The sequence below is a fragment of the Corella eumyota genome, chromosome 2 (assembly GCF_963082875.1).
Source record: "Corella eumyota chromosome 2, kaCorEumy4.1, whole genome shotgun sequence".
NCBI lineage: Eukaryota > Metazoa > Chordata > Ascidiacea > Phlebobranchia > Corellidae > Corella > Corella eumyota.
In genome coordinates this window covers 19,808,984-19,826,391 of record NC_137491.1, presented here as the reverse complement: position 1 = coordinate 19,826,391, position 17,408 = coordinate 19,808,984, and the positions used below count along the sequence as shown (strand labels likewise).

The following is a 17,408-nucleotide window of genomic DNA, read 5'->3' as shown; positions in this document are numbered from 1 at the left end:
ATAAACTTACATTAAAAATGTTGCTTATAAACGCTATGATTAGGCCGTGTAATGTACATTACAGTCTCATTATAGTGCTTTTAAAAGACTTTTTTTTGTACTTTTGACAGATATTAAACAATAACGAGAGCCTTTACCTAGAACTTTTCAGTGACAATGACGAATAACACAGAAGATTATTAATGATCTTTTAAGACTATTAAACACTTAACTTTTTTGTAGTATGAGCATTATGCAGTATACATATATAGGTGTGCTTCGTATAATATCTTACATAAAACCACAATTTTTTTCTGTGAATTTAAAAAAATTATTCATGGCAAATTGTATTCTAATACAAAAAAGCATAAACGTTAAACAAAAATATACATATTTAACAATCAGTAAATGTTTACAAAAATACATAACTAGCACAAAAAATATTAAAACCTTTTTAAAATAAAAAAATCTTCATTAGAGTTAATCTATTACTTTATTTTTAACACAATTTTAATTTTTGTAAAGGATGTTGCATAACTAATAGTAAAAGTATTAACGAAGAGATTTGTAGAATCGTTAAAATAAACTGTTAGCCTACTAAAAATTAACACATCAAAAAGTGCAAAAATAAATTTACAAATATACATAATTCGTACAAATACTTACATGAATAGAACTAATATTATTAGATAATAATCAGCATGAAACTAGTACTTGCATAAAAACTTTGGCTTAAAAAATGGCTCATATTAATGGGAATAAATCTTTACAATAATGTGACAATTTACAAATTTAACTTAAAAAATTATGCTAAGTACCCTATTTAAAAAAAATTATTTAATCATTATATACATTTAGCCAACAGGCTTATCAAATTCGCATTTTACACAAAAAAGGAGTTGATTTATTTAGCTAGGTATGTTATTGACTTTGTAATTATTAACTGGTTGCTTAACTTTTAGTCTTTAAAGAAGAAAGTAATGCCAATTCCTCAGTTAAGCATTACTATAATACCTAAGAAATTGTAATATGACTTTAACATCATGCTGTTTAACTTTCTTCATAACTAACACCAGATGAGGAAATTGGTGATTGACTGACCGTTGAATCAGCTACTACAGTTGTGTTAAATGTGCAGTCTACATACATGTTTGCTGGTTCTGCAACCTCAACTAAAAACAGGGTTGTAAATAATTAAATTTATATTAACTACTATGTACTTTAAAATTAAATTAATTTTTACATATATCTAACCTGGTACAAACAAAAACAAAATACAGCCAATAAACTTTACTAACAAAAGTTAAGTTATCGTTTATTGGAGACCTTAATTGCTCGTTTGTTAATTAAACTCAAATATAAATTAGTTCACCCTGATTTTCCTTCTGCTTTGGAAACATGAATTTGGTTTCACGAATGATGTTGTTGTGTATTGCATTGGATAGTGTGAAGTTAAATATTTTTCCATCAGGTTTTGGTATTTCAGGTAGATTGGATTTAACAACAAATATTCCTGATTGATCAAATTTAGACGAAAAAATGTTTTTAAATTTAATTGGTTCAGCTGTGTAGCCTGCACCCTCAATTGACAGCACTATGTCTTTATTATTACTAAAAAGAGAAGAATATATATTGGTAAAACTCAACTTTTAAAATTGGTTGCAGTGCCAGGAAAGAAAAGGTGATGGGCTCAAGAAAAAGTATTTTGCAGTCATCTTTAGTTAGCAGCAGAAATTGTCAAATGCTGCCCAATAAAAATGACTATAAAATACTTTTTCTTGAGCCTCTTGCCCCTTCTTCTCTTCTTTTAGGGCTTTCCTCTCTTTCTGTCTTCCCTTCACCCTTTCTTTTCAGTATTGCTTAATTTACAATAATAAACCAACCTTTCAATATCCAACTTTTCACGTAAAGCCCAGTGTGCAGGTGGTTCTACATTTAACTCTTTATTAGAGATATTATCTAATATTTGCCAGTGAAGATAAGTTTCATTTAGAGGTTCATCTGCTGATTTGCGATAACCAAAAGAAACCATGTTTTTCATGTAGATTTTGGGTCCCATAATTGCCTCGTATAATCTTGCTAAAAATCTGTTTAATTGTTGTAAAAATGCAAAATTAATATAAATTAACAACTTTAACAAGTTTTTAACCATACAATTGGTTTAAGCATATTTTTGTTGCAAATACATTATTTTTTATCTTTAAACTACTACTACAAAATACACAGATAAATTTTATTACAACACTCTTTTTACAATACCCAGAAAAGTGGTTTGTTTCAAAACTAATTAGTTTGGATTTTCCGAGAGTTCCAGTTTTAAATGGCACCCATTTTTTATCAGCTTTTTTAATCAGGATCTAAATAAAAATATATTAAAAAAATGATAGAAAAATAACTATCACATTTGTAAAGTCAGATTCCAATATAAAAATAAATATCGAAGAGTTTAACACATTTATTAAAATTTAGTCTAAACATATTAATTACCTCTACTGAAAGTGGTTCTTTTTCTGTAAAATAACAAGTAGGCAATGTTATTTGAACGGGTTTTTTAAAAATTAACCCATCAGGTTTACAATACAGTTCAGCTGTTATATCCATGTACTCCTTATTCTAAAACAATATTTGCTTACTGTTAATATTGACTTCATAAAGCAGTGTTACATCAATATTTGCTTTTGCAGTTAATTTACCATAACATTAGTGTTTAAAGTTTATAAACTGCTAAGAACAAAAATCAAGATAATTATGGCAAAATCAGTTATGTTTCCAATAATATTTATCTCTTAATGCACAAGCATTTTACCTTTCTCTTCCTGTAAGAAGCTCCAACAGAAATACGAACATCTTTATCTAAGGCACCTTCTGGTATGTTCACTACACAACCAAACACCTTGATTATATCTCCAGATTTTCCAACAACTTTTGAAGTTGAATCGCCATGGCAACTGAAAACTAATTTCATTTCTAAAATAAAAAATTTATTTCTCTACTACAAAAACAAAGAAAAATTACAAACAAAAGATCAACTCAAATTGATAACAAAAGGTTGAAATTTATATATTGTTGTAATGTTAAAAAACAAGCCATTGTACCTTTGATTTCATGTAAATATTGATTCAGACTATTGTTAAGTTCTGGTTGTAATTCGATATCCGACTCTAAAATTTCCTCACAAATATGAATAACATCATCCATTCTTTCTCTTAAGTCTTCTTCCTTAACTAATCTTAAGTAATTCAGGACAACCCAGGCAAATTCTGATTTTTTCATTTCCATTTTAATTTTTTCAAAGTAATGGTCAAAGCACTCCAAGGCATCTTCAACATTTTTAACAGCTACCAGATATTTTGCACAGTATATTAAAGACCTTGAAGCCATAGGAATTATGTTTACATTTTCTTTTGATATTTTAATAAGTGTCGCACAGTCTCCATCACATTCTTCCCGAAAACTTTCATCACGAATTTCTTTGGAATTTATAAGGCGAGTGTTAATGCGTATCAAGTTACGCAGTGATTGAATACGCGACGCTGTTGTATTTGTTTCTCTTACAAGACCATGTTCGTACATTCTTTGTTCACCACCTTGTAAAGCATCAACGCACATTTGTCTAGCAGATTTTAAATCTTTAGTATTTTTGTCATCTTCACATTCTAAAACTAACTGATTATATCCACCCATATTAGCAAGGTATTTACTTAGTAGATCAAACTTATGGGGTTCGGAGACACAAGCTGCAATCTCATAAGCAAGTTTTGAATGCCACTTAGATGGATCATAAGCACTGCTCTCTTTTACTTTTTCATCAAATAACACACATCTACTTTTGCTGTGTAAGGTCATAGCAAGTCGTTCGGCAAAAAACACATTTTTGTGCACATCATTAGAAAGAAAAAGACCACAATCTTGCAATGTTGAAATTTTGTCAGGATTTAAAGTAGCGCTGTCTTTCATTTTTTCACAGAATCTTCGAAATTTCTCCTTATCTACTGAACTTTCTTCCAAAAATTCAAACTCACCTTTGCTAGCAAAAACAACAATTTTGGAATAAAACTTGGCAATAAAATCAGATGGAAGGCTTTGTCCAGCTTGTTTACATAATTCCACAACCTTTTGGGCAATTTTTTGAGTGCTTTCAGTTTCATTTGCCTTAAAATCAAAAAGATTGGATTTTTTTGTCAAATACAATACAATATCCCAAAGCTTTTTTATTGCTATTTCCAAATAGAGCCTACATCTCTCAACTGTTAAGTTGGTACAAAGTGAACCATAAACTTCAAGTAAGTAAGCAAGTACTAACTCATTTAAAATCCAATCAAATTTGTTTTCTTCAATCTTTGGAAAAATTGGGCGTTGTTTTTCAATTTCAATGCAATGGTCCAGCAAGTATTGAATGTGAGGAAGTAATTGATCCATTTTAACCCTAGTTGCAGGATTTCTGATATCTTTTGTAGATACTGAAGCTAAGGCAAAAATTGTGTCTTTTACATACTGTAAAGAATATCCATTGGATTTAAGATGAAAAACTTTAAGAACAGATTCATTAAAAGTAAAAACAGTTCCTGAAGTTGTTTTTTCCTTTGAGCAGAGACCAAAATTCACAAGCTTGGAAATAAATTGGCCACTCAATATTTTTGTAAATTTAGAGGGCTTTTCCAAAGTTTCTAGAAACAAAGAATCTATGAGAAATCTAGGAATTTGACTGTGATGTAAATATGCCAAAGAAGTCAAAACTTTTGAACTTGATAAATCCTCAATCATTGGAAATAATGTGGTAACGACGAAATATAGAGGGTCACTTGTGTTTTGATAAACCAAATACTCAATACATTTTCGATACTCATTTATATCGATTCGAACACTGCTGCAGAACTTTTTTATAATATATAGAGAAATGGGTAACCCTGAGAACATTTTAACTAATTCTGTTGCTGCCTCTGTATTTTCCAATGTACTTGGACTGTCAGTTAAATATTGAACACCTTCGGGGTCGGTAAAACCTTTGATTTCTATTGATTTGTAGATTTTTAAGGAAGTGCAATCATTTATTTCATCTTGCTCACTCCAACATGCTTCAAGATGTTCCTCTTTGATGTCGGCTGCTTGAAGATCTTTTTCTTCACTTTTTGATGTTTCCAAGGGTTCTTGTTTGCTCTTAACTGTTTCCAAATCTTTTTGTCCATCCATATCTGCATTTTGATTCTCTTCATTACTCTCCTCCAGCTCTTCTTTATCACTTTTAAATTCTTGTATGGCTCTACTTTCCACCTTAGATGCTTTTAGATCTTCTGTTTTACTCTTAAATGTTTCTTGATCTTTTTCTTGTCTATGGAATGCTCCTTGATCTTCTTCTTCACTTTTAGATTCTTCTGGACTTGGTTTTTCATGCTTGGGCTTTTCACCATCTTGTTCTTCAATCTTGGATCCTTCCTCACCATCTTTTGTCCACTGTAATGCTACTTGATTTTCTACTTTACTCTTGGATGTTGTCTGATCGTCACCTTTAAAATCTGAAGTCTCTGGGCTGCAGGTGGCTATATCATCTTCTAAGAAAAAACTTACAGGAGAAGCTTGCCAGTCTTTTGTTACTTCATGATCAAGTCCAATATTCTGATCGTGTGTTGTGATGTAAACATGAAACTGACTAACTCCAGTTGCTTTAACATTTTTAAAAAAATTTTGAAAAAATTTTTGATCTGTAACTTTTAGGTTTTCAACAATAATAAGCAATGGAACACTACAGCTGCAAAAAACATCAACAATTTTAGTGGCATTATCACTTTTCATTTCAGACAAAATTTCCAATCCAATCTTTTTCTCTTTATTGAGAACCTTTTTTTGGGACATCTCTTTTGCCAATTCATATAACTTGTTTCTTAAGTTATGTTTTTGTTTATCACAGTCGATACACCAAACAACTACTCGAGTTGATTCACGATAAGGAAATTTTTCACCTAGATGTCTAACAATTTCTTTCTTTCCCGTTCCTGGATCACCATAGCAATGTAAAAATAAAACTTCTGTATCTTTGGCCAACTGGAACGCCCTTTTAAAGTCATTAGACTTAAAAAAATCAAGATCAGATGGAGCCAGGTTTGTGATACGTGAAATGGACTCAAATGTAGCTAAATTAAAAGATTGGCCAATTTAAAATATATTTTAATTGGTTATAATGAAGAAGTGCATACCTGTTATAGCCAGGTTTTGGCTCGTATCTCGTTTTGTTATATTAAAATCAACCCAATCTCCAGAATTGCGTTTGTCTTCAAAGGCTGTCTGATCTATTTCAGTTTCTGGAAACTAAATGAATTTGAAAAAAAACAGTTAAGTTTTTAAAAAAACTTGACGGTAAATATAAAAAAGTAGAGTAAGCTTGACATGGCCACCATTATTTAAAATATGTATATATTATTATCTCAAAGAAAAACTCTAAACATAAACTTGGCATGTACCAAATGGTTAACAATTTGTTCCAAAGAGCGGTTTCTCATAACATGGTGTTTTCCAGTTAGAAAGGATTCTTTACACAAGGGACATCTAAATAAAAAATTATCTAACAAACTTAAAAACAATAGCAAAAATAAAACTTTAAATTAAACAGCATAGGCACAAACAAATTATAAATATTATTCAGGTTTTTTTTTTAGAAATTTTAAAAGTATAATTCCAAAATAACATTATTTTTGATTACACAAACCTTTTATCGTTATCCATAAACATCCATCTCTGCATACATTTTGTGCACAAGTTATGTGTACAAGGCAGGATCCATGGGCGTACAAAATTTTCCTGACAAACAGGGCATTCTGCCAACTTGGCGAGTGTATCATTATTAACATTTGTAGATTGTTGAACATCAGACGATGGCCTTGGCATAAATATTAAAAAATAAACAATTTAGGAAAATTTTATCAGGTTAATATTATTTATTTAATAATTATGGTTATTTACTTCTTTATTTACTTACAGTTGATTACTTGCCATCTTTGCTTCAATAATTTAAAATAGTTTTACATTTATCTTTTAACTTTCTTTCTTAACTTTAAACAAACAGTTTTAACAGCACAACTTCACATATTATAATATGCTTAAGCTATTGAACAATAGAAGCACATTACTTTACTAAAATATCCTAACAAAGGCAATATTGCAGTGTGTGTACGTGCAAAATAGATGCGCACACAAGTCTGCACACTAAGCGAGTAACCACATTAAGCCAGTATATTGTATTTAAAATAAAACAGGAAGCAAGGGAAATTCTCTTTACAGGTATTTCGGTTCCCGTTGTGTCACGTGACGCTCGGCTTAGGTTTGTCATGGCAACGTATTTGTATACAAGAAATTGCAATAGAAATATTCAACAGAAAGTTGTGATCTTAAAATAAGTTAACAAAATGGAACCAATGTATATTTATTAAACAATTTTTGTAGTTTACCTAAAATAACAATTTATACCTTGATTATTTGGTACTTGTTGTCAGATAGTTAGGTAGTCAGTCTTTGCACAAAAGGCTAGCAGTTTTTGGGCATTCAAACTACTTCAATAAAGTCCAAAACACAACTGGGTAATTTTTTACGTTGTACAGAAGATTTTCAATCAAAAGTAATTAAAAAATTTACAAATTGTTATTTTATTTAGCATATACACCAGCCTTAGATATATAAATGTAGTGTAATTAAGTTTAACTTACAATAGCGTAACGACAAAAAATCAAGAATAGATTCCAAGATAATGTCAAAATGGAATTGTAAAGTTAATTTATTGGTAACCTATTTAAAAGTTATCGATGACAGAAGTACAAATATGTTTTCATAGTTTTTAAAGGCATGTTTTGAAAGCAGAAACGTATGTACAATGTTCACTTCTTAAACAAGCTGAAATCACTGCTGTGAAAGTTTATGTATTAACTAAACTTGGGCAAATGCTCTAAGATCCCACCAACTGCAAGGCATCACAACCTGGCACCGTCTATAGCACGTCTGAAACAAGGAAGTATATACATGCTGGCCCGCATCGAAACATATCCTACAAAGCAATAACATTTTTTCTAATGTACAGATTTAAAACATTGAACTAAGTTGCAAATAAGATAAGTCAAAAAGTAGCAAGGCTGCAACACAATACATGGTTTACTATTAGGTAGACTATATGTAACATGCCATTTAGTATTTGGTTGTATTTCTCTTACCAATGTTTAAAAAGTTGTCTTACCATTCGCAATACAAGTGAGGATTAGTACAAACATTACAGCAGTTTCTGTTGTGGTCGCTTTCTTGTGTAGTTTCGCTTGCCGTGAGTTCGCTCTCTTCGTCGCTTGTCTCTTCCCGCGGACTTTCCTCAGATATCTAACAACCAAATTAAGGTAATATTATACATACAGCAAAGGTGGCAACAATAACTGGATAGTGAAAAAACATTATTCTTTGTTAGCTAACAGTTAATTAAATATAACGTTAAAACAAAGAGTCCTAGTTACATTTACTGAATTAGTGAAGTAAGACCCTAAATAGGTTTATTAGATATTTAAATTTTATAAAGTTTGGAAATTTAAAACTACGTAATTGTATTTATTGATTTGCATTTAACATGAAGTAAAATTTGTTAAAACCAAACTTACACTACGACGCTCCCTTTCCATTAATTTATTGTTAAATTCTTCGTCATCTACGACTGCGTCGTTGGTGTAAAAGTCGCCGGACATGTCTTCGTCTTCTGCTGGTTTCATGCCGTAGTACACAACATCAGTTCCACAAATATCTGAAATAAGCTGAGATGGTCGCTCAATGTGCGTTTCGTAGTCTATTTCCCAAACCTTGTCGCTCATTACAACTGGCATAGGCTCTGTAGACTACAACGAATCTGGTTTAATGGCAATATTTTAAGGTAAGACGTTTTAAAGATAATCAGTTTAATGTAATCATTGAAAATATTGAATTTAACAATCTGTAAAGATAAACTGTTTAATTGAAAGATTAATTAACTTTAAGGCTAAAAAAGTTTTATTAAAATCTAAATAGTAGGCTAGAGGCTTTTATTTTATAAATATACATACAAATACCTCAGTTGTATTAAACATATTTTTCTCTAATACGTCATTGCTGGGTAAAACAAAAGACTCTAAGTTATTGATATCTTTGTCATTTCGTACTATGCAAATAGGACCATCTTCTCCCAATATTTTAACTGCTGTCATGTCGGACTAAACAGTAAGATTTAAAGTTGGAGTTAAAATTCGTAAAAAAACAGTTGTTTAAAAAATCGACGAGATCTTTTGTGATTTTTTAACTAATAAAAAATACTTTTTAAAAGCAATTTTAACAAGGCAGCGTAGTGTAGCGGTAAGAACACTTGCTACACCACACATGAGGTCATGGGTTCAATCCCCATTGATCTTATGCTGTAGCGCCCTTGAGTAAGGCGCTTTAAACGGTATGAACTTCTGCTGAGCCAGCACTTAATCAGCAGTATAAATATCGGGCAATTATAATCTATAATATCCCAAACTGCCACAGGCAACTCGAGACTGGGTCGGAGTAACTGATGTTACTCTATGTTTAAGTCGTGCATTCGACCTTCCCATATCGAGGGTAAAGATATATACAAACAAAAAAAGTATGCGTTACCAATAAGTCAAATAAAAAACTTGTCAAGGGAAAAATATGTAATATCTATTCATTTGATGATGCTTAAAGGGCCAATTCATTGTTCTTATAATGGCCAATTTTGGACGTTTTGTGCTGTATAAACGATCCCATACCCCATGAGTAATATTATTAAATATGAAGTTAAACTTACAGCGCCATCTGTGATAGAAATCGTGTCATCAATTTCAATAACTTCGGCGTTTTCTTCAGGCACGAAAGTTGTTCCACAAGTTCTAACCTCACCGCCCATTTTGTACTTGAGGTTATGCTATAAAGTCAAAATAAACAAGCTATAAGGTAAACGTTTTTCTGTTATCTACTATAAAGGTTATGTTAAGTTTGTATTAAAAGGTTTAAGCGCTACAATTGGTTCATTTTAGGCTCCCGGATACTTGATGTGTAAATTATATTTTTAAAGTTTTTGTCATCATACGAATTAATTTAAAATCTTTACCTTGTTGTTCAAGTAGTGGTTGTGGTTCTGAAATATTTAAAAAAAATCGTTGTTGAGGGTTTCAAAAGCAATTAAAATTTAACTTAACCGGTGTAAAACCGACAGCATGTTGTAGTGGTAAAAACACTTGCTACACCACATGAGGTCGTGGGTTTAAGCCCCACTGCTCTTATGCTGTAGCGCCCTTGAGTAAGGCGCTATAAACAGTATAAATTTTTGCTTAGCCAACACTTAATCAGCAGCATAATAACCTGGCAATTTTAATCTATAATATCCCAAACTGCAAAAGGCAACTCAAGACTGGGTCGGGGTAACAGTTGTTACTCTATGTTTAGGTCGCGCATTCGACCTTCCCATATCGAGGATAAAGATATATACAAAATAAATTATGAACCAGTATGTCGTATACTGTTACTAATTGATTGCGTCTATTTTTTAATTTTTTTTGCTTAAAAACAGATTTATTTAAATTGCTTGTAAAAACAAAATTTGATGCAATTACCTGGTATTTTACAATCATAACAGTAAACACAACCCCACCACAACATAGCAGTAAAAGCAAAATTACCGCCGTTAGTTGAAACTTTCGTCGCTGTTTTAAACTACGTTGTTGGCGTGCCTTCTGAATTTAAAATAATTGTTACAAAACTTTAAAATATTTTTTAAAATTTATTCAATATATAACATTAGGTTACGTTAACAAAACATGGTACATTACAAACAAACAAGTGTCGGGAAAAATATAGGCTCTTTTTATTAAAACGTATGGTTATAAAAATACTTCTAAAATGTCATTAAACAGTTTTATTTTTTTGTTTGGTAACCCTGTCATATATTATACTATGAAATCTTTAACCATACTGATGATGACAAGTTTTAAGTCATTTAAATCGATTTTGGCATTTCTTATTATCTTATTAATACTGTAGATATTGTATATTTGATTTTTTACTTTTATTGATGCGCAAAAAAACTAAATAAAACACACATTAAATTTACCTGCTGATTATTTCCTTCAAGTAAAACTTCGGTCGATCCATCCTCCTTTACTAACAAGTCGGCTTTATTATTCACTGTCATATTTAAATTAGTTTTAAACAGATCTGTAATACTGAAAAATTTGATATTTTTGTTTTTTACGCATCGTGCGCAATCGGCATTACGAAATGAAAAACAAAACTACATGCTTACTGACTTTGCTTTTTAACATTTGTTGTGTTTTTTTTTACTGTAAAGTATAGCATTTTAAAAAAAGCATTAACGTCTAACAGTACACGTTTAAAAGGTAAATAAAACAATAACAATAATATTAACAATAAACTCTTTTTCCGTCTTTTAAAGAATCTTTTAAAAAAAGTAAATCCTATAAAGCTATCTAACAGGACAAAAATTTTGGTCTTGTTCAACTCCATTGGGAGTTAACTGTTTGTTTGTTATAACACGTAAACGCTAATGGACTTTAGTTTTATTAAAGACGTACGCATTTAATGTTTGTTATATTAAACTTCTACTACTATAAGATTTTTTATTTACATACCAATTAAGTAAATATTAATATGCGTTGTAATAATGAAGTGATAAAAATTCTAGGTATTACAATAACTAAATCTGTCTATTGAGCTATACAAAATCCCATTTTATGGTACACCTTTTATATAGGTCGTAAACCTGTTGTTGGATCTGCTTCAACGATTTGAAATGACCTATAACTATACGCTTCACTTAAACCTAAAGGTTTTACGTTATTATTGTCTTAGAACAAAGAAAAATGCGATCTTTAACTTAGATTTTATCTTAGTTTAGATCTTCCTTTGTAGTAAGCTATTAGACCAAGATTTAAACCTATTTCATAACAATAATACTCGCTCCATTGTCATTAATTATTAACTTTTGATAAGGTTTATTTAATTAAAGGCTAGATCAAGTAAATATTATTTACAAACTTTTACAAATAATGTTTAAAAAAAAAAAAACGCAATTATTTGTTTAAAAAAAAAATTGTCGGATGTAATAAAACTTGAAATATTGCTTTTTTTGTTTAAAGCCGTCATGATTACCTTAGGTTTTCAAACTAGAGAATATCCTTCTTTTTTAAACTTAAAAAAAAAACAACAACAACAACAACAAAAATCTAAATATTTAAAAATTGTTCAATCTTTATTCTGATACAATTTTTTCACTAAGTACCATCAATAGTTTAATATTCTGCATTCTAAATTTTATTAATATCAATGCAAAGTTATGTCGATCGTTTCACCGTTTTAAAGGTTCTATACAACAATAAAACCCTGTGTTTTTCTCTCTAATTTCCTTTATTTTCAGTGGAAATTACTGGCAATTTCAGTGACCCTATAATTTAAAAAATTGCTGATATCCTATAATGTATGCTCTGGTAACATCCTGGAATTTAAGCGTGATAAGGTAAAGGTTGTGCTATAAAGGGGTAAAAATTATCTTTGGAAAAAAGACTACCTTTTTTTATTTGTCGAAGGGCAATTTTTTTATATATTTATCTATACGTGAATCGTGAAAGATTTTGGCACCTATAATTCAATTTTAATCTATGTAAGACTCAAACATTTTACATACGTGCTAATTTTTTTCACAATAATAAGCTTTCAAATTGCATATGTATAAATTTTAAAAACAAACCTAATTTTTTAGTAGGCTTTAAATTTACAATTGTTGAACTATAGGTAACGTTTTAGTTTTTCTTGTATTTAACGAAATGTAATAATAAATAGTTGGTAAAGCATGTATTAGGTTTAAGCAAAACGACTTCAGCTTTGACTTGGCCTGAACCGGTATTGCCTTTTGTATGCTTGAGTAATTTCCAAGCTCTTGTTTTGAATTGGAATATTATACTAACGAAAAAGGGAGTTTATTTATAATAAGTCAGCTTTAAATTGATTTATGTTTAAAGCTCTATTCGTGATATCTAAGCAAAAAAGCAGTTTTGTAATTGAATTAACAACTGAATGTTTACTTAAAAACGTGTTGTAACATGTAATTTAGAAGAAAACGCAACGCAAAAATGGGAATTTTTTAGTTCTTGTCATATAGAAATTTGCTTGGTATGCCTATAAAAACAATATGCGTAATAAACGTTGTCAGCAGTTTTTATACGTTGTCTAATAGAAAAAATGTCGAAACTAAAATTTCGCTTTTTTAAAGTAAGACTGTTTCGCATTAGGAAAAACGTTATTCAATTGGGTTGACGTATTTTTAAAATTTCATATATCAAAAAGCGATACATTTGTATAGGAGAAAATTCGTTTATGTCTGTCTAATTTATGTTAAAAAACGTGTTTTAGACGAATAAACTAAACGTCAAAGTCATGTGCAAAAGCATTTCAGTGTTAAAGGGGAGTTTGGTAATATTATATAGGTTGTTCGACTGTTCATGTTAATTTAAATATTAATACACTAAATATGCAGTTTTATTCTTTTTTATTTTTTATTTGTTTATTGCAAAAAAATTCTTGAAATAAACCGCAGCGACAGATAGAAGGGTAAAGGAAAGGCAGAATCAAAATTTTTGCGAGATGACAAACTGTCACGCTTTTATTTATACAATATTTACAGACAGTTTTGTAGTGATATGTTTTAAGTGATTAAAACGGCGGTTTTATAACATCTATATTTTTTTATTATATGCTGTTAAAAGGTAAGTTTCTTAAAAAATAAATTTTAAATGTTTTTGTACCATGTTAGATTTAAAATTCAGTTTTTAAGTTGCAAAAATGGCTGCAAACCAACTTGGATACGCTCCGTTAAATAACGACAATATCCTACTTAACGAGGTAACAATACTCATAATGTTATTATATTAGTGTGTAGGTTAATGCCATGTTATATTGTATTTGTTGGTATGTTGAAATATTCAATAGTGTCTGAGGTGTTTTCACGTCATTTCCGTTCGTTGTTACCTAACGTCATTTCCGTTCGTTGTTACCTTTCAAGTCATATTGTCACTCCAATACAATGTTTTAGCTTAAGCTGCCGTTTAATTGCTAATACACAATTTATAAAACCAACAAATAAGTATATTGACTGCATTTACAGACCAGTCATGGAACCGTTGTCGTACAACAACCCGGTAATTACATAAGTTCAACAACAACGACTACAGTAATCACCGAGCCTCGTGTTGGAATCAAAAACAACTGGTCGTCTGAGATTTGTGATTGTTGTAACGACATACCGGGATGTAAGTTTATTATTTTAATGTTTATTCTCAATTTGTAAATGTCGACGCCACATCTGATTTTAGAGTGACACTTTCTTAACGGTTAATGTCTATTTTTGTACATATCTTTACCCTGGATGTGGGAAAGTCTAATGCGCGACTTAAACATATAGTAACAACAGTTACTTCGACCCAGTCTCGAGTTGCTTGTTGCAGTTTAAAATATTATAGTTTATAATTGACCGGTAACTATACTGCTGATTAAGTGTTGGCTTAGCAGGAGTTTATAGCGCCTTACTCAAGGGCACTATAGTATGAGAGCAGTGGAGATTGAACCCACGACCTTATGTGTTGTGTAGCAAGTGTTCTTACCACTACACCCCGCTACCGGTGAACTTACCATTTGTTGAAAAATATTGCCGTTTTTAACTTCGTAATCAATAAAAATTTAATACTATTAAAAAAAATCGTAATATTAATTAAACAAATAAATTATTTTTAATTTTTCAAGGTTGTTTGTCGATGTTTTTTTGGAACTGTTATCTTGGTTGTGTGGCTAACAGAATGGGCGAACACTGTTGTATTGGTTGTTGTTTGTCTGGCTTGTGGCCAATGAGAGCAGCGTTCAGAGAACGTCATAATATTGAAGTAAGTATGAAATATTTTATCGTAAAATCAACATTTTTTGACTTTATTTGGGGTATTTTAAATAATTACTTGTTTGTTTTTATTTGTCCTCGATGTGGAAAGGTCGAATGCGCGACCTAAACATAGAGTAACATCAGTTACTCCGACCCAGTCTCGATGTGCTTTGAAAATTTGGGTTATTATAGATTATAATTGCCCGGTAGTTAACTGTTGATTAGGTGTTGGCTTAGCAGAAGTTTATACCGTTTATAGAACCGTACTTAAGAGTGCTACAGTGTAAAGGGGTAGATACCATGTTTTAACTATTATGTGATTTTGCACATTTTTATTTGTAATACGTTATACATTTCGCTACTTTAAAACAAGTTTAATGTGTGCTGTATACAATTTTGTTATGGTTAAAATTTTGATGGTTTTTTACTAGGGCTCAATGTGCAACGATGCTTGCACTGTTTGCTGGTGCGCACCATGTGTTGCTTGCCAACTTGATCGCGAAATGACGAAATTAAATTATGAGAAAAATTGCTGTTAGAAACCAACATGGTTTTCCATTTTTTACAACGAAGTCCTACCAACAAAATCCTTTGTTAAACTTAGTTTTTTTTAAATCATTACAGTTTATAAAAGCACAATTTAAGATTTAGTTGTTTAACAATCCTGGAAAACAAACTTAAGGTTTTACTTTCTTTTTTTTCGTTCTAAGTTTGCGTTTAAAACTAGCTTTTGTTTTTATTTCCATTTATTTAAACCACATTCGTTCAATAGATTGAAATTTTCATTTAATTGAATTTTTCGGTTTCATTTCTTTGTTGTAGTTTTTAAATCGTTTTTTTTTAATTTGTAAATATTAATTTTTTAACACTCTCTGTACATTTTCTTTGTGTTTCACAGACGTTTTTGTTTTTTTCTTTCTTTTTTGCCACTTTTTGAAATTGTAATTCGGTTGTACTATGTTTGTTACTTTATACAAAACATTACTTGCATATTTACGTAAATTGTGAAAAAGGGTTTGGTTATATTAAAGTTTAAACAATCTGCTAAAATTTCGTTGTAATATTTCGATCATTTACCCCCGCTACCTTCATGCTACAGTTTCCTAAATATTTTTTTTATATATTTTTATCCTTGATGTGGGAAAGACCCAGTCTCGAGTTGCCCGTGGCAGTTTGGGGTATTACAGATTATAAGTGCCCGGTAATTATGCTGCTGATTAAGTGCTGGCTCAGAAGGAGTTTATACCGTTTATAGCGCCTTACCCAAGAGCGCTACAGCTTCAGTGGGGATTGATCCAACGACCCCATGTGTGGTGTAGCAAGTGTTCTTACCACTACACCACGCTGCCGGTCATTTATATTTCTGCTAGTCTCGAAAATAAACGAATCGGCAGATTGAAATTCTTTAACTATGCTATGTCAAAGTTTGCTTAATATAATTTTGTTGTTTTAACAGTTTTTTTAATTAGGTTTTTCTAGTTTTTTTGTGTAGTGTTTTTAAATTTTTCTAACAACACTGGTTTCCTACGCAACGTAAAAAAAATTATTCAAACGGTTAATCCCCTGATGTTATACGTTACTTTTCCACAAAATTCTTTTGAAATTGGGTGGTTGAATAATTGATTTTTTGTCAGCTCGTAGAGACCTACAGCAATAATAATAAATTAGGATTATCAAAAACTGAATGATAATAAGAAAGTTTATTTATTGTTTGCAAGTCTGCAAGTAGACTTTACTTTTTTACTGTCTTAACGAAACGAAAAGGGTTAGCAGTCGGCACTATGTAAAAGGTGGAGTACAGAATGCGGAGTGCGGAGTATTTTTTTTTGTAATAAAATGACGTCATAACCCCTTTGTGCCACATTTTTATTGCCCCAATCTTAAAGTAAATTCAATTTGCAATCGATTGATATTAACTAAAAGTTGGCACAAAGGGGTCAACGGGAGCAATATTTGACGAAAATACGTATTTCGATTATCAGTGTTTGAGCGGAAATGACGTCATAACCCCTCTGTGCCACATTTTTATTGCCCCAATCTTAAAGTAAATTCAATTTGCAATCGAATGATGCTAACTAAAAGTTGGCACAAAGGGGATAAAGGGGTCAACGGGAGCAATATTTGACGAAAATACGTATTTCGATTATCAGTGTTTGAGCGGAAATGACGTCATAACCCCTCTGTGCCACATTTTTATTGCCCTAATCTTAAAGTAAATTTAATTTGCAATCGCATGATGCTAACTAAAAGTTGGCACAAAGGGGATAAAGGGGTCAACGGGAGCAATATTTGACGAAAATACGTATTTCGATTATCAGTGTTTGAGCGGAAATGACGTCATAACCCCTCTGTGCCACATTTTTATTGCCCTAATCTTAAAGTAAATTTAATTTGCAATCGCATGATGCTAACTAAAAGTTGGCACAAAGGGGATAAAGGGGTCAACGGGAGCAATATTTGACGAAAATATCTATTTCGATTATCAGTTTTTGAGCGG

At 30.9% G+C, this 17,408-nt stretch overlaps 3 protein-coding genes across 5 annotated transcripts; 1 reads left to right on the top strand and 2 right to left on the bottom strand.

Annotated features, from left to right (window-relative positions):
* Window positions 1-438: 438 nt before the first annotated feature.
* On the bottom strand, window positions 439-7,188 carry LOC145742670 (uncharacterized). 2 transcript variants are annotated; one of them, XM_082560446.1, is made up of 11 exons: window positions 6,950-7,188; window positions 6,680-6,850; window positions 6,435-6,519; window positions 6,171-6,282; window positions 3,075-6,107; window positions 2,786-2,946; window positions 2,467-2,592; window positions 2,239-2,336; window positions 1,863-2,066; window positions 1,352-1,590; window positions 439-1,151 (listed from the first exon to the last, which is right to left on the bottom strand). In XM_082560446.1, exons 1-11 carry the CDS (start codon window positions 6,964-6,966, stop codon window positions 1,030-1,032), a joined length of 4,368 nt encoding a protein of 1,455 aa, XP_082416572.1. In that variant the 5' UTR covers window positions 6,967-7,188; the 3' UTR covers window positions 439-1,029. The 2 variants fall into 2 exon arrangements, with proteins under 2 accessions (XP_082416572.1, XP_082416573.1); XM_082560447.1 differs by having other exon boundaries at window positions 2,786-2,934.
* A 189-nt stretch (window positions 7,189-7,377) lies between these two features.
* Window positions 7,378-11,238, bottom strand: LOC145742671 (uncharacterized). Of its 2 annotated transcripts, none has more exons than XM_082560448.1 (8): window positions 11,081-11,238; window positions 10,584-10,703; window positions 10,082-10,108; window positions 9,779-9,895; window positions 9,042-9,182; window positions 8,601-8,831; window positions 8,195-8,328; window positions 7,378-8,008 (listed from the first exon to the last, which is right to left on the bottom strand). In XM_082560448.1, the coding sequence occupies exons 1-8, from the start codon at window positions 11,159-11,161 to the stop codon at window positions 7,891-7,893; spliced, it is 969 nt and encodes a 322-aa protein (XP_082416574.1). In that variant the 5' UTR covers window positions 11,162-11,238; the 3' UTR covers window positions 7,378-7,890. The 2 variants fall into 2 exon arrangements, with proteins under 2 accessions (XP_082416574.1, XP_082416575.1); XM_082560449.1 differs by having other exon boundaries at window positions 10,584-10,700; window positions 11,081-11,225.
* A 2,045-nt stretch (window positions 11,239-13,283) lies between these two features.
* On the top strand, window positions 13,284-15,953 carry LOC145741933 (cornifelin homolog B-like). The gene is made up of 4 exons (XM_082559630.1): window positions 13,284-13,884; window positions 14,147-14,291; window positions 14,782-14,918; window positions 15,343-15,953. The coding sequence occupies exons 1-4, from the start codon at window positions 13,825-13,827 to the stop codon at window positions 15,448-15,450; spliced, it is 450 nt and encodes a 149-aa protein (XP_082415756.1). The 5' UTR covers window positions 13,284-13,824; the 3' UTR covers window positions 15,451-15,953.
* Window positions 15,954-17,408: the final 1,455 nt, after the last annotated feature.